General features: G+C 43.3%; 1 protein-coding gene across 6 annotated transcripts in view; it reads left to right on the forward strand.

Moving 5' to 3' along the window:
- The window catches only part of LOC144668049 (rho GTPase-activating protein 27-like), a 208671-nt gene that overhangs the window by 139236 nt on the left and 52059 nt on the right, over positions 1–17376 (forward strand). For all 6 annotated transcript variants that reach the window (XM_078529796.1, XM_078529797.1, XM_078529798.1 and 3 more), the window contains 3 exons: positions 11082–11474; positions 14339–14569; positions 16335–16415. In XM_078529796.1, the coding sequence (XP_078385922.1) occupies positions 11082–11474; positions 14339–14569; positions 16335–16415 (705 nt within the window). The remainder of the gene's footprint in view (positions 1–11081; positions 11475–14338; positions 14570–16334; positions 16416–17376) is intronic.

The raw sequence follows: 17376 nt of genomic DNA on the forward strand, positions 1-17376 counted from the left end.
CTGGTTTAAAGTGGTGGGGGGGAGGGAGAGAAGTTGGGGGTGGGGGGTGTGGTTGTAGGGACAAGCAAGCAGTGATAGGAACAGATAATCAAAAGATTTCACAGACAAAAGGAACAAAGAGGTGTTGAAGGTGGTGATATTATCTAAGAAAATGTGCTAATTAAGAATGGTTAAGAGTGTCCTGCCATCCATTCTTAATTAGCACATTTTCTTAGATAATATCACCACCTTCAACACCTCTTTGTTCCTTTTGTCTGTGACATATTTTGATTATCTGTTCCTATCACTGCTTGCTTGTCCCTACAACCACACCCCCTCCCCAACTTCTCTCTCTCTCTCTCTCTCTCTCCCCCCCGCCCCCCACCCCAGCTTATATTTCACCCCTCTCCTAACTTTACTCAGTTCTGCTGAAGGGTCATGAAGACTCGAAACGTCAACTCTTTTCTTCTCCGCTGAAGCTGCCAGACCTGCTGAGTTTTTCCAGGTAATTCTGTTTTTGTTTTGTTCTTTAAGTAATTGGACCAGTTTGGAGGCAGATGAGGTTTATTGCATAAAACGTTAGATAATTTGTGCGAAAGGTTGGGACCAAAAGAGAGGGCACGTGCAAATAAAATGGGTGCTGCTCAGTAAAAGGGTCCAAGAGTCATTATATATATCAAGCTACAAATGGCAGTCTAGTATTCAGCTGCTGTTTAAGGAAAAGACAGTTGAAATACTGAATTATATTACTCAAGTACAAACCTAAAGGAATTGTTTAGATCGCTCTAGAGAACACTGTGTGGTTCTGGTCACCTAACCACAGGAAGAATATTGTTGCCCTTGAAAGTGTGTGGAATCAGCAACAAAGATGTTTCTGGATTTAAGCGGGTGAGAAAGAAAGGATTAAGGAAGCTGAGCTGATATTGTTTGGAAAGACGTTTCAAGGTGATCTAACTGAAGTTTCAAAGTCATCAATAAATTTGACCTGGGCGATATTGATGTTTATGTTTCGAGGGAATGGGTTAATGAATGTTGACATTTAATGCCTCCTTTATACGCTCGTGAGGAATTGGCCTGTGACTGGAAAGCGAGTTCACTGTTGGGAAATGGCATTGCCTGCCTATGCACAGTGGGGGCTGGTGAAATATTTTACCACATTGCAGGCATAAAGGGGAGTTAAAAACAGAAATTGAAAACATATTGGTATTTTAGCCCCTTTGGTCTCTATAAAAACAGGTGCGAGGCAGTATGAGGTGACTGAGTATATGTTTTCCCCCTTTTACTGAAGAGGAAGTCCCAATCCTTACGGCATAGTCTATCTGTGTTCATTTCCATTTATACCTCAAACTAATGTTACTTTGGAAAACAAAATATTGCAGATGCTGGAAATCAGAAATCAAAATGGAATACGCTGGATGCACTCCAGGTCAGGCAGCATCCACAGAGGGAGAAACAAAGTAATGTTTCAGGCCAATGACCTATCATCAGGACCCAAACTTGTTAGGGATGAATAGTTTTTAAGCAAATGCAGCGCCAGAGTTAGCGAGTGGAGGAAAGAGGAAAAGGAAAGACCTGTGATAGGGCAGAAGCCAGGAGAGATCAAATGACCAAGTGGGTGATGGTGATTCCCAATTGGGGTAAATGGTTGCAGCAGGATGGGAGAGGAGGAGAAATACATGGAAAATCTGGCAAAGAGAAGATGGTTCCGGGAATATAGTGGGGAAAGTTGGGTTAGACCCTAGAGGTACAGACCACCCTGCAGGCTATATCTCAACCGGGATCCCCCACCCCAAACACCAGTCCACACCCCAGCGACTGTAAGAATCCTGAGTGTAACGAGTTGATGTGCAGATAGCTGGGCCTATTCACTTTGCTGGAAATCTGGCAGAAAGTTGGAGGGTTGAGATTTGCAATTACTTGACTAGGGGCCAGTCTCGAAGATGGGAGATGTTGAAGAAAGGGAGTGTTGAGGACCTTGGCTGCTTGTGGTGGGGAAATGGGGCTGCTTGCCTGTAAGACAACTGAGGAGAAGGGCTATTGTTCTAGAAAAAAATGTTACATGTCATAGGCCTGGGATTGCTATTAATTGCCCTGTAATGGATTACACTCACTTGAGTGGCATTTTAAAATGCAATTTCCGTGCTATCATATCCTGCTGGTGTTCTCTGTGCTCAGTTTTCCTATTTCAATAATAATAGAAAATGCGACATCTGATTTCGGTGCAATGGAACATTCCAAACATGGTAAGGAATGAAAGGAAGAACAAGTTACCAAATCCCAAGTCCACCTCGTTCTTTTGTCTGGACACGTTACACTATCTCAGTTAGAAGATGGAAAACCCAGAGAAAATCAAGGCTGGTTGTCATTTCCACAGGAATTGGTAGGCAAAAAAAAACTGTCCATCTAGTTCACCTTCTATCGCCTTGATAGCAAATGATACAGCCATAATGGAGTTGTTGTCTGATCATAGCAATTAATCTCTATCAATCAGTTAACAACAGATCCAGACATGGTGTTAGGAAAGCTTCAGTGATGGGGAGCCTTGAGAATCTTAGGTCCAAAGTCACATGCTCTTCCTACTTATGCTTAGCACATGCCATCCATCAAATTTCTTATCTACTGTATCCCAAAATATTTTCTGAGAGAAATCTATCTAATTTGCATTTCAATTAATCAGTTCCATGTGTGGCCACCATCACCCTAGGGAGGCTGCCCCATAGATTGTCCACTTGCCCAGATCTTGCTGGGGCAGGGCATCTTGTGATGTGTCTCCTTAGGTAGACATTTTTCTGCATCCTTCAGCTCAAAATATTTTTACTCTGTAACAGGCTGGAAGTCCAAGTTGATAACGGAGCAGTGAAAGCAGCAGGGCACAACTAATGAGATTTAAAGGTTGAGAAAGGAACAATGGAATGATTGAGGAGGAGGATGAATTTGAGCCAATCAGGTGCAAAAAGAAAGAAATAGCGGGAAGGGAGGATTTAGAAAGAGAGCGAGAAAAAAGAGCCAGAAAGGAAAAGTAAGGGAAAAAATGTTTGACATTTTTAAATCTCCAAGAACAATTTACCATCTGAAGCAATGAGATGCCGCATTTGCTTTCAATTGCCACCCCTCCCTCACCCATCAGATGGTCCATCTCTGACACTTACTTCCCTTCCTTGACTTCTCTGTCTTCATTTCTGGGGATAGACTATCGATTATTATTCACAAGCCCACTGACCCCCACAGCTACCTCAGCTACACTTCCTCACACCCTACTTCCTGTAAGGACTCCTTTCCATCCTCCCTGATTCTCTGTGTCCGTCACACCTGTTCTGATGATGCTACCTTCCACAACAGCTCTTCTGACCTGTCTTCCTTTTCCTTGCACTTCTAACCTCACCCTTTCCCCTCCCTCTCAGAACCATGATAGGGTTTCCCTTGTCCTCACGTTCCACCCACCAGCCTCCATATTCAAAGGATCATCCTCCGTAAATTCTGCCATTTCCAGCATGATGCCACCACCACACACATCTTCCCCCCTCCCCATCAGTATTCCAAAAGGACCATTCCCCCACGACACCGTGGCCCACTCTTCTATCACCCCCCCAGCACCTCAACCCCTTCCCCTGCAAACGCAGGAGGTATAACAGCTGCCCTTTCACCTTCTCTCTCCTCACTGTCCAAGGCCTCAAAAACTCCTTCCTGGTGAAGCAGTAATTTACTTGTACTTCTTTCAATTTATTCTCCTGTATTTGCTGCTCACAATGTGGTCTCCTTTACACTTTGCTCAGTCCGCAAGCATGGGCCCAACCTTGCTGTCGCTTGCCATTTTGTTAGGAACTAGAGAGAGTTTAAATAAGTTATATTTGTGCTTGTGGGTGTGAGGAATAAAGTTTGATTTGTATTTCTGTATTTGTGTGTTTAAAAAAGGGAGAGCTTGAGTTTTAGTTTCACTTTAAAAATGCCTGAGTCCTAATGAGATTTTACTACTCTTGAAGGGGAGTTAAAACAAACAAGGTTGGAAAAAACTGTGCTGTTGCCTAGTGACAGGGCTCCAGAGAGAGAGGCCCCACACAGACACAAAGAAACCAAAAGTTTCACTTCAGTTGGTCATAATGCTCTAAGGTGAAGGGAGCAGTTTACGTCTCTCTCTGGCTGACATGCAAGCAGATTGCTGAGGAAAATAAGTCTAAGAATCTTAGATGAGTTGCTCTAAAGTTAAAGCAATAGTGAATGTCAAGTGAGTCCTGGATCTCAAAGGAGATGCCAAGCTGTCAACAGTCAACTGGGAGAGGGAACTGCAGGGAACAGGTCCTGAAGGAAAAAGAGAGAGGCCCCAAGAAACCCTTTAAGTTAAGTCATAGGACAAGGACAGGAATTTGGAACAAGGTCCTGTTCAGTAGAAGTGAAAGCAAGGAGCAGAGGGCAAGGCTCCAAATTAAAGAGAGGAAAGCTGCAGGAAGCATACTGCAAGCAAACTAGGCTTGCAAAAAGCCAGAAGATCCAAGGGGATGGCTGAAGGTCTGTAACTCTCTACAAGGGCATGTGAAGCAGTGGTGTTCTGTTGACACAGCTGAGTTTGAGAGAGAGTGCATAGAAGGCGAAGCTTCAGTGCACAAGGCGATCCAGGGGAGAGGAACATCTGAAGGAGAGTTCAAAACCCTGGAGGTGGACCCTTGTGGAAGGCATCTGAGAGAAAGCGCCATTTGGGAGAAGACTCCAAAACGGGTTCTTTGAGAGTGGAGATTTGAAACCCTCATGTGAAAGACTAAGTTCAGTGAGACCAGTTGGCTCACCCGTGTGATAAGCGTCTGGGGGGAGTTGAGTTGATCCATAGTATCTGTTTGAGGTGGCATCGGTCACTTGGTTTCAGTGTGTGGATGTGTCTGACCACAGGTCGCCTATTGGTTTACATGGATTGTATGCTTACCATGGACATGAGAGTATAAGATAGCTTTTGTAACTTGTGTTACCCTTAAGAATCTGTATGTAAAGGTATAGTTGTGGGTGAAGGAGCTTTGTAATATAATTCATATGTTCTTGTTTAATAAATGTTTTATTCTTTTGTTAGAAGTTCATCAACTAACTCCTGTGACTCTGTTCAGTAGCTGCCCTCTATGTTTCTAAACAAAAAATAAAAGTTAGGATCTATCAAGTCAGGTTCCACCCAGGTATCTGACTTGTCCAGTAGTAACATCAGCCGGGATCATAATTTTAATTCACCATTTTGCTCTCACGCCCACATTTCTGTCCTCAGCCTACCACAGTGTCCAAGTGAAGACCAGTTTGAGAAACAGAAACCTTCCAATTAGGCATTTTACAGCCTTCTGGATTCAACATTGAGTTCAACAACTTTCTAAAAATTCATTCATGGGTGTGGGATTCACTGTCTAGGCCAGCATTTATTGCCGATCTCTAGTTGCCCTTGAGAAGGTGGTGCTGAGCTGCCTTCTTGAACCGCTGCAGTCCATGTAGTGTACGTATACCCACTGTGCTGTTAGGAAGGGAGTTCCAGGATTTTGACCCAGTGACAATGAAGGAACGGCGATATATTTCCAAGTCAGGATGGTGAGTGACTTGGAGGGGGTCCTCCAAGTGGTGGTGTTCCCATCTACCTGCTGCCCTTGTCCTTCTAGATGGTAGTGGTTGTGGGTTTGGAAGGTGCTGTCTAAGGAGGCTTGGTGAATTCCTGCAGCACATCTTGTAGATGGTACACACTGCTGCTACCGTGTGTCGGTGGTGGAGGGAGCGAATGGTTGTGGATGTGGTGCCAATCAAACGGGCTGCTTTGTCCTGGACAGTGTCGAGCTTCTTCAGTGTTGTCGGAGCTGCACTCATCCAGGCAAGTGGGGAGTATTCCATCACACTCCTGACTTGTGCCTTATAGATTGTGGACAGACTTTGGGGAGTCAGGAGGTGAATTACTCATTGCACAATTCCTAGTCTCTGACCTCTTGTAGCCACAGTATTTATATGGCTAGTCCAGTTCTGTTTCTGGTCAATGGTAACTCCCAGGATGTTGATAGTGGGGGTTCCGTGATGGTAATGCCATTGAACGTCAAGGGGCGATGGTTAGATTCTCTCTTGTTGGAGATGGTCAATGCCCGGCACTTGTGTGGTGCGAATGTTACTTGCTACTTGTCAGCCCAAGCCTGGATATTGTCCAGGTCTTGCTGCAACAACCACAACCATCTTGCTTTGTGCTAGGTATGACTCCAACCAGCGGAGAATTCTCCCTCTGATTTCCATTGACTCCAGTTTTCCTAGAGCTCCTTGATGCCACACTCGGTCAACTTCAGACCATGAACTCTGTGATCTATTTTGAATAATTTTTTTGCCCAAATGTCTACATCTTGTTTTGCTTTCAGGCAGAGCTGGCTTTTATTCTGCTCTAAGCACCGACTCTGGACCCATGTTTCATTTCTTCACTACAACCACTACCACTCCCTTTGTCTTTTGTTCCGTGACGTCTTTGGTATTTGACCCACCCCGCCCTCTAACTCATCCCTCATCTTCCCTTTCGTTCCCCTGACTCCCTCCCCCCAATCCCTTTCAACAGCATAAATCCATCACATTCTTATCTCTCTTCAGCTCTGTAGAAGAGTCATATTGGACTCAAAACATTAGTTGTGCTCTGTTCCTGCCTCCATAGATACTGCCAGGCCTGTTCAGGTTTTCCAGCACTTTGTTTATATTTCAGACTCCACAGTTTAAACTATTCAGTTTCAGGGCTAAAGAGTTTGATTGGCATTGCATTATCAATTTTAAAAAAATTTACATTTAATTGCCAGACTTAACGCTCTGTGACATGTTTATTGGGCAATTAATGTGCATATCCAACAAGTTCTTAAAAATCCCAAGAAGACAACAGGCTGTTAATATTCTGCCAATTATATTGTGAAGGTTAAGAATAAGCAGGTGGTGGGTATTGATTGATTTATTGTCTTGAGCCCAGGGGTTGTAAATTAGTTAATTTGGCCATTTGTTTTAGTTTGCTCAAAAGAGTATGAAAAGGGACTGCTGGGACACTGGGATGATAGGTAGGTAGGAAGCAGAGATCTGTAATACTGCATCCTGTGAATAAAACTACTATTAAGAAAAGGACCTGTGTCTGGTTTATAATTCACCGCATGGCTTGGATCCAAATATGGGCAGGATGTGTGAAGCAAGTAGTGATAACAATGTAATTCAAGCAGAAGGCCCTGGAGAGTTGCAATTCAAAGCATATCTCTTAATCCCCTGACCGTCCTGGCTGATTTGCACATTAATCATGTCATTATTTTTTGAGCATGATCTAGTCCATTATTTCCACAAATTAGTTTTGAACATCCCATACATATTGATACTCCTGGTGATATATTTAGGCCCGATAATTGTAAGATGAATACTAGGTGATGAAGGGTTAATACATTTGCCTGAAATATCTCTTTGGTATTTTAGTAGGAGCACTAATACAGTAAATAGGTTAATACCGTCACTGACAAGGAAGCTTAAAATAACTGCCAGACGACTGGAAAAGCTTTGTATACAAGTAGGCATGTGCTTGGCATTTTGCAAGAATAGCTACTTACGTTGGGAAGAGGGAAAGCTGAAACTTTGTGTGGCACTTTGTATAGAATTACGCAGAATCTACAGCACAGACATGCACACTCATCCCAGCTGGTCTATGCTGGCCTTTTTGCTCTCTATGAGCTGCCTCCCATCGCTTTTCAGCTAACACTATATTCCCTGTGACACTTGCATGGGTGATGTTAAACATACTTTTTATCTATCTACTTAGCATTGAGAAAGTAAAAGATTCTGGTTCTGTATTGAGATTGCGATGCTTTTGCGGTACTAGAATACATCCTGACTTGGAAATATATCGCCGTTCCTTCACTGTCGCTGGGTCAAAGCCCTGTGGGTGCACCTACACTACATGAACTGCAGCCGTTCAAGAAGGCGGCTCACCACCACCTTCTCGAGGGCAATTGGGTATGGGTCTAGCCAGTGACACCCATGTCCCATGAATGAATTTTTAAAAAAAATTTGCCATTTTAGTCATGTAAAACACGTAGAACCTTTCTATTGACAAGAGAGAAAACAAATTTGAACAGTGTCCTTCACAACTTTGTGCTAAAAATGAAGACTCAGTGGATTTGAATGAAAATGTTTTAGAGAAGCTGTCAGGTGACTTAAAAGAATACATCAACGTTGATTCTATAGGTGAAGACTATGATAACAGTCCAGACCCTGCAGAGTTTTAACATATTCCAATGGGCAATGCCACTGCATAAAATAAGACTCAAGAAAGGAGCAGTTATGAGGTTGCTAGGAAACTTGAATCCCTAAACAAGGGCTTTGTCAGGGATCAAGGTTGGTTGTTAGGAAGCTGTTTCCTTCGATGATCGATGCGGAAATGACAACAACAGATTTCACTGAAGGAGAGTGTTTAATTCCTCGTATAATGTTGGACCCGGTCAGATTTAAATCTGCCTTTTCAACTCAGGAGAGAGGATTTCCCCACTAGACTTTCATACTCTATCACTATAGACAAGCCATATTCCTTAATACCTTTTGGATAACAAAAAAAAACAATGAATCTCAAAGTTAAAATTGGCAATTGGTCAAGCATTAATTGCCATTTGCGGAAGAGAATTCCAAATTTCTGTGTCTAGAAGTGTTTCCTAATCTCATTACTGGATGGTCTGCCTTTAATTTGTAAACAACGACTTCCTAATTCTAAACTTCCCAGCCAGCAGAAATAGTTTTTCTCTCTCTCCTCTACCTGTTTCCCTTAATATCTTGAAACGTTTGATTAAATTACCCCACTGGCCGCTGAATAATGATCACCAATTGTAGGCCAGGGCGTGGAATTTTCCAAAATGCTCTCCAATGCTGCCTGAATTGTCGAAGAGAAATTTCTCCCCACTTTGAGTCTTATAAAGAAGCAAGAAAAGGAACGGTATTCTAAAGTCAGAATTTTTCGCTTGTCAAGCGGGCGAGTGCCCGACCCGAACGAACATAAAATGACGCGCAATGACATCGGGTGAGCATCCTGAAGTCATTGTGCACTCAAGCAGTATTTCGGTCAGCGGGCACGCACGGGAGTCAGCAGCGCGCCCGCCGACAATTAAAAGGCCTATTAAGGCCATTATAGTAATAATTAAGTTCAATTTTTCGTGGAAAAGGCCAAGTGGCCTTTGGATTTTTTAGGAAACCTTATCCACAGGCGGGATGAGGTTTCCAACGGCAATTAAAAATTAAATAAAAATCTAAACATTTCATTAATAACATGTCCCTGCTCATGGGCAGGATTTTCCCCCCCGATTGGGGGTGCGCCGCCATTTTACGTGGGCGGGCCAATTAAGGCCCGCCCAGCGTGTTGTCTGCACGGAAGCGCTGTGCACTCTCTGGGCGGGGGTCGGGGGGAATCCCTAAACCTGAGAGTGCGCTCTTTCGTGCACACACGCACTAAGGAGTGCACTCATCTCCCTGAGGCTAAGTGCTGCCTCAGGGAAATCGGCTCTACAATAAAAAAATATTAAAAATAGAAAAAGAAATCCCTGACATGTCCCCTCATGTGACACTGTCACGTGAGTTTGGCCACGTCCATAATTTTTTAAAAAACTTTAATTAAATTTTTAAAAACCTGCATGAAACCTCATCCCGCCCGTGGATGAGGTTTCATGGTTTTTCTAATGCCCGCCAGGGCTCCCGGTCTGCCCACCAGCCTTAAAGTTGGACAGGCAGGTCCAGTAATTTCTTCAATGACATTGACAGGTCAGCGGATGCACAGCTGATTTTGCTGCGCCTCCGGCTACCTGAAAATTTCAATGGGGCGCCCTGGCATCGGGAGTTCCGCCCGACGTCATCCCGCGTCATTTTACACGTTGGTGAGCAGGCTCCGCCCTCCCCACTCGCTGACGGGAAAGTCCCGCCCCATGTGACAGCGTGAAATCGCGGTCGGGCCCCGTTCGCAGGTGGCTCTCAGCACCCCAACCACCCCCCGCTGAGCCCGCCCAATGAGGGCAAAATCCTGGCCTAAGTGTCTGAAATTGTGAATTTGTTTTCCTTTTTCCGTTGTGAAATTTGGGTGACTATTTTAACTCCAGTAGTAGGAGAGCTAGGAGAGCAATTGTTTGTTCTAAAGACAGGGTAATCTGCTGCAAGACTCATTGCATCTGCCCCTTTGTGCATATTACATGATTTGAACAGTGCAACATCAGTAGTAGATCAGACACCTGCTGTCTTCAAAGGCTGTATTGAAAGGGTCCATGGTTCACATTGGTGGGTACTGCTGTGCAGTCCTTAATGAGTATTAAACAAGCAATTGGATATGCTGCTTCAGTGAAAAGGACAAGCTACTGAAAGCTACCGACTTTATTCCGTGAACTCTGGTCACTGCCATCGATCCCAATCTCATAAGTTGATACCAAGGTTCATGTGAATAGCTGATGATGTTGCTGTAAGGATATGAACCCAGTGATATCTTTGCGTGCTTAATGCATTTATATATATTCCTCTATCTGCTGATTTAATGGAAGTATTAATGGCTGCTCATGGCTTCAAAAGCTCCTCCCTGGCCTCTTTCAGATGTGTAAATATTATCCATTCCTGGTGATTCTACTTGCCTTGCACCATTTCCCTCTGTATTAGTCAGGCAATGTTGTCTTTTTGTTGAGTCACTGATCAATGGTGAAGGCAAGTGTTATGCAAGTGGAGAAGGCCGTTCTCAGGGTCCCCTGGCCAACATTCCTCTGTCAACCAGTATCAGGAAAAGCAGATGAACTCATTATTCATACACTTGTTGCTTGTGGAATCTGCAATTTGGCTGTTATGTCTGTTGCCATAACAAGTGTGACTATTTTTCAAAAGTGAGCCAGAGGCTAGAAAACACTTTGTGATGCTTTGAGGGCACCGTAGGTCAATCCAAGCTCGCTCTTTCTTTAATTAAGTTATAAAGTTACACCACTCTTGTGCATCACTTGTATGTGCTTTAGCCAAAGGTTCATTTGTGAAGTGGTGTGGGACGTCCTGAAGTGGTTGAACGGTGCTATTGAAATGCAAGCTCTTCCTTTTTGTTTCGAAATAGATTCGGCTGAGTCTCATTTTTGTTTTATTTATTTATGTTTTTGAAGGAATTTGAAGAAAAACCTGAGATAGTGTACCAGAATGTCACAGAGCTGAGGCAGCAGCTTGCAGAGGAACCGTCAAGTTTCAGCAATAATTCAACCAATCAGCTGGAAGAATGGGAAACGCATACTGACCAAACAACTGGACAACTCTTCTACTACAACGTGGTGACTGAAGAGACCACCTGGGACTCTCCGTTTGATAGCTCAGACAAAAAGGAGCCACAAAGCCCACATTCCCGCACTTCCAGTACGAGCAGCCCCTTTGTGGGATGGGAATCGCATCTCGATGAAGTTAGTGGTCAGCCCTACTACCACAATCCTGTAACTGGGGAAACGACGTGGGAACCACCAGATCAATCGGAGGAAGAAGCAACAGATCTCATGGACAATCAGAGGGTATGTGACCATCTCAGTTTTGCTGGAGGGCACATAATTCACCAATTTGCGCTTCTGGCATAAAATCTCACCCACTAGGAGCACAGAATTGGGAACTTGGGTTCAAAGATCGGCGGCACCCACAGCATTTTCCTTCTATTTGTTTTAATAGATGGAAAGTGCTGTGGGGCCCACTGAGCTTGGTGCTCAAACTTCCAATCTCCTGCCAGAAAAAGCCTAATGCCAAGAAGGCAGGTTTATAAAATAGATTGTGTGCACGCATAAATAACTGCTTTGATGGGATGGGGATGGGGCAAGCACCAGGGGCCGGACATTGGTAAATGTAATGACAGCTTGAAAATATTCAATAAGAGCAGAACTATTTCTAGGAACTAACAAGCCCATTGAACCTAACAGGCCCCTCACCTTTTCATATACCAACCCCAACCTCTCACCATCTCAACCAATCTCTTCACTCCTTTTCTATTTATTAAATCTGTCCAGTTTTAACTTGATTTATTTTTATGCTAACAACTTTAATGACCCTCCCCTGCCAACTTGCTTCACAAATCCATGGCACTTTTTAAATTCAAAGAAAACACTCCAGTTTATTTAATCCCCTAACTTCCTGACTCATCTCGATCTTTCACGACATTTGCCTGGAGTAACTTTATAAATTCCCTTCATGATCTTGTAGTTTTATGGCTGGATTGAGCTGTGAGGGATCGTCTGTATGCTCTATGCATTTTGTATTGGTTGTCCACCATTTTCTCTCCTGATAAAAGAAATAATTTTGTAATTAATAAAAATGTTTCTTGTATCTCGATGCCCTAATCCTCAAGTAAATCACTCGATTCCATCTTTTTGTAATTTATTGCTAAATATAGTAATGGCTCAGACGATAGAATTGATTTGACAAGTGCTGCTTTGCTTTGCCGCTCACATGAAGATTTAAATACCTCAGACATTCTGAAATAGGTATCTGGAAACCCTCAAAAGGTCAAGAAAGTGAAGCAATTTGCCTCTTATTTTGAGGTGGGCAAGAGGCAGTGGAATACAAAAGGGCAGAGTGACTTTGATATTTCTCCAATTATTTGGCACTTATTAGCTCAGTTATTGAGGACAGAAAAGCAGAACCCAAGTGAGGGCAGAGGCATATCAAAGAAACTGAAGAAAGTAAGAGCTTGTTTTTGTAAGTCTGGTTTAAACATCCACTCCCTTCACCATCAGTGTGTACCGTGACTGCACTAGCCACAGGATACACTGCAACAACTCACAAAGGCTTCTTCATCAGCACCTCTCAAATCCTCTATTTCCATTACCTAAAAGGACAAGGGCATGGGAGCACCATTACCCCCAAGTTCCTCTCTAAGTTGCACAACACTGTGACTCGGACACGCATTGCCATCCCTTCGTTTCTCACTGTGTCATATTCCAGGAAGCCCCTACCTAATCGCTCTGTAGTAGTAACTTCACTATGTGGGTGGCAGCCATTCAAGAAGCCTCATCACCACCATTTCAAGCGATGGACTATAATAGATGTTCTTTCCAGGAATGTCCACACTCTGAGAATTATTTTTTAAAAATAGTGTCTTACATGACCTTTATGTCCCAAACTGCCTCACAACCAATAGGAAACGTAGCACGCTTGTCTACTGTTTGAGGACACTACTGTCACATCTGTCGATGCCACCCTGATGGACCCAGCTGTCGAAGGGCTTCACATACTGGATTAGTTGTCCCATCAATCATTGTACGTAACAAGTATTCTCCAAAGAAAAAGCAGAGACATAACCCTCAATATTAAATATCAAAACCCAAAGTCTGATACCTTAGAACCAACATGAAAAAATGTCAGGGTCATTGTTAGTTTTGTCTGAAGTCTACTACATTGAACATAAACACAAGTAGCATTGACATGATGAATTCTGTTTAAACAAGCTAGAAACAGATGGAGCACAAAATGAATAACCTTTTATAAATGGGTTATGTCTATTTGAGACCTGTTCTAAAATTGTCTAAACATTAATGCCTGATTCTGGTTTCAGACTACCACATTCAACAGATTTAAAAGAAAGTTTAGTCTCGCTTCATACCAAGTTTTTAAGAAGAAGGCCCATCATTTTGACGAGGGCATCATGGGGTGGGTAATAAATGTTGGCCTTCCTATCAACACCCATATCCCAAGAATGAATAAAATTATTACGCCAGCTGTGTGACATAATTGTACCTATTACATGCCCGAGCTACAGAAAAGTGGTAGGAAAATAATACCTTCAGCTTGTCTAAAAATCCAATGCCCCAAAAATACCAGCCAGTGTCACACTAGATCATACAAATCAGGTTTGATTCATTACTTATGCTGAGTTAGTTGATCTTAGTTCCAGCAGCAGTTGAGATGCTTCATTTAGTCTCAACTTCCCTCAGGGAGGGAGGGGATTGGCCAACCATGTTCCTGATTGTGACACTTGCTGGAAATGTGGGTGTGTTGTCTGTGACTCTTCCGTGATGGAGCACTCGAGCGACACTTTAAAGGCTCAATGTGAAGAATGCCCATGTGAGCATCGTGAATGATGCCAGGATATTTGGGCACAGAAGGACGGTATGGGTGGAGGACAGTCAGTGTGTGTGAGCTAATATACCAACAAGAGGTACTGTCTTCAGAAGAGAATAGGAAACTAATCCCTTATAGATCGATAGAAATGGAAATTTGAACAGGAAAGAACTGTGCAGCCGGCGCCATAAACCCATCCAATCCCCAAAACCATCATTCCGTGTGTAATATTTGATCTTTTCAGACTATACTTATTTCTCTAATCGTTGTTAAGCAGATGTTTGATGTTTTATGGATGGTGAAAGTTCACCCCTGGATATTTTCCTTTCAGCCTCCCACTCCAGAAGAGGATTACCCGGAATTTATTGAGGGGAGTCCTCCGGGACACTCGGGTCATGAGCGGCGGCCTTCCCTCTGGTCGCAGGATGAATACAGTGAGCCGCAGTCACTAATGGACTCGCCATTATACCAACCGATAGGTCCACACACTCCCCCAGGCTGGTCCTGCGAGATGGACCAAGATGGACAGCTGCTTTATACCAGTGAAGTGACCCAAGAAAAAGTACGAATCACTTTCCTGTCCTTGTGCAGCTGTAGTGTACCATATACCATGTGAAATTTGTCATTTTCCATTCTGAAGGTTTTTTATTTCCCAGAGACTATGGCCTAAAAATGACAACATGGGAGACCAGCATAGCAACACTTCATGCAATCATATACCTTACTGTGCTACCTTAATTAACCCATTTAAAATAAATGGCTCTATGCATCTGTTAAACTAGTGGAGGAAGGAACCTGAAACGATTGCATTAAGGGTTGCTATCTATTTCAAGCACTGTGCCTCTTAGCCAGTATGAATGGTCAAAGCTGTACGTCACTTATCCACCAGTTACTGCTGATCTTCCCCTGTTGTTACATTGACTAATCGGTCAGATCCACCCTCTGCTCGAGAAAATTCCCATGGCAATTTCCAGGTAATCTACTGTGGGTAATTTCTCAATAAGTATTTAGTAATGAGGCCTGTTTGTTGAGTTTTTTGAGAGACTGTCTTTATGTGTAGAGATTTGAATATAAATTTTACAAATTCATGCTTCTGACATAGTGTCAACAGCTTGAGGCTTTGATCTAGAAGTACACATTTGTAAAATACACCCTTGTGTGAATGGACCATTAACTACAGAGAACAAATGTTACGCCCTCTTAAATGTCAGTAGGGAATGGAAAGTTCAGCTCACTCCTGGTTGACGTTATCATACAATCATAGAATGGTTACAGCGCAGAAGGAGGCCATTTGGCCCCTCGTGTCGGTGCCAGCTATCTGCAAGAGCAGCTCAGCTAATTCCACTCCCCTGCCCTTTTCCCGCAGGTCTGCCAATGTTTTCTCTTCAGGTCCTTATCCAAATTCCCTTTTGAAAACCTCAGTTGAATCTGCCTCCACCACACTCTCAGGCAGTGCATTCCAGATCCTAACCACTCACTGGGTAAAAATGTTTTCCCTCTTGTCACCATCAGTTCTTTTGCCAAACACCTTTAACTGGTCTCCTTTGATTCTCGGCCCCTCCGCCAATGGGAGCAATTTCTATCTACTCCGTCCAGTCACCTCCATGATTTTGAACAACTCTGTCAAATCTCCCTTCAACCTTCTCGTCTCTAAGGAGAACAACCCCAGCTTCTCCAATCTATCCACGTAACTGAAGTCCCTCATACCTGGAATCATTCTTGTAAATCATTTCTGTACCCTTTCTAAAACCTTAACATCCTTTCTAAAGTGCAGTGCCCAGAATTGAGCACAGGATTCCATTGGCGGCGGAAGGTTTTACAAAGGTTCATCATTGCTTCCTTTCTTATGGACTCCATGCCTCTATTTAAAAAACCCACGAACCCGTGTACCTTTCTCACCACTCTCAATCTGGCCCGCCACCTTCAACAATTTGTGCACATATGGACCCCAGATCCCTCTGTTCCACAGCCCCTTTAAAACTGTGCCTGTAAATCAAACACTGATTAATGAACCCCTGCCTGTACGTTTGAATGTGCTTGTGAAGAGCACTGCTTTAAAACATGCAGAGCCAGCAGTATAGCTTGGTGCTGCCATTACACGGCATTCAGAAAGCTGTGTTGCTGTCATAATGTGCGGCAGCATTTAAAATCTCCTGGGAGCAGTTCAGTGACTTAGTTCGCTTTTCCGTATTAATCCAGAATCTTGGAATTTGTGCTTTTGATTTTATAGTAATTCAAGCATTGGCTTTAGTGGTTAATTCTCGGCAAGATTGCCACCTTTCCTACTAGAAAAGTGACCTCGATTTGTATTGTGTTATTCCTCTCAGTGGATAAGGCACGTTGACTCCAATGGCAAGTTTTATTATTATAATCCAGAAGGAACCAAATCTGAATGGGAACTTCCACAGGTAAGGAATCAACAGAAATATTTGAAATTGTGCTGCAAAGGAACTTTGATTAATTACTGCATCCTTAAAGAGACAAGGTACTTTATATGATCACTTACGATGGTATCTAAAAATAAAGCATTTCATGAGGGTCAAAATTTTGGAACTCCCTTCCTAACTGCACTGTGGGTGTACCTACACCACATGGACTGTAACGGTTCAAGAAGGCAGCTCACCACCACCTTCTCAAGGGCAGTTAGGGATGGGCAATAAATGCTGGCCTAGCCAGCGATGCCCACATCCCATGAACAAATAAAAAAAAACCCTTTTCATACAAGAATGAATCAAAGCACTTCACTTCAACATTAATTGATTGACTGTATAGTCATTACTGTTTTGTCGACTGACAGTTTGTATTCAATGTGAAAATTTATGGCAGCACATTACTGTGTATCTGTGCTTAGTCGGAGCATTGCCGCTGCTGAGCCAAAACATGCAGGGTTCAAATTCCATTCCAGACAGTCTGAGTGAGTTCACACTCGGGTTGACATCCATTGGGGAATACTTGCATTTAGTGAGTCTGGGTAATCCTCATTGTATGGGTTGTGGGAGCACATAAAATTCCCCTGCTGCTTAGGACTAGCCTTTCCATGGGCTGATATAAAGATGTCTCCAGCCATCAAAGGAGCATTTATATCAAAGCCTGTCAGATTGTTCGTCAGCCTGAGGAGTCGTCCATTACATCCCGCTGTTCACTCTAAGGGAAGTATGTGAAGATAGCCAAGCAACAGTGGTATATTTAATGAGGTGATGGGTGTTGGACATTTAGATTCATGGCAGATTTGTAGCTTGTGCACTGGGAGTATCAGTGCCCATTAGTGGGAGACTAAGTATAGCAAGAACTCTTACTATAACAAGGAGAGCACTTCATAAGGTCACTGAGACAATAAATAAAGCGATCAGAATTTTAGGCAGAGGTGGC

This window comes from Cetorhinus maximus, chromosome 25 (genome assembly GCF_964194155.1).
Source record: "Cetorhinus maximus chromosome 25, sCetMax3.hap1.1, whole genome shotgun sequence".
Taxonomy (NCBI): domain Eukaryota; kingdom Metazoa; phylum Chordata; class Chondrichthyes; order Lamniformes; family Cetorhinidae; genus Cetorhinus; species Cetorhinus maximus.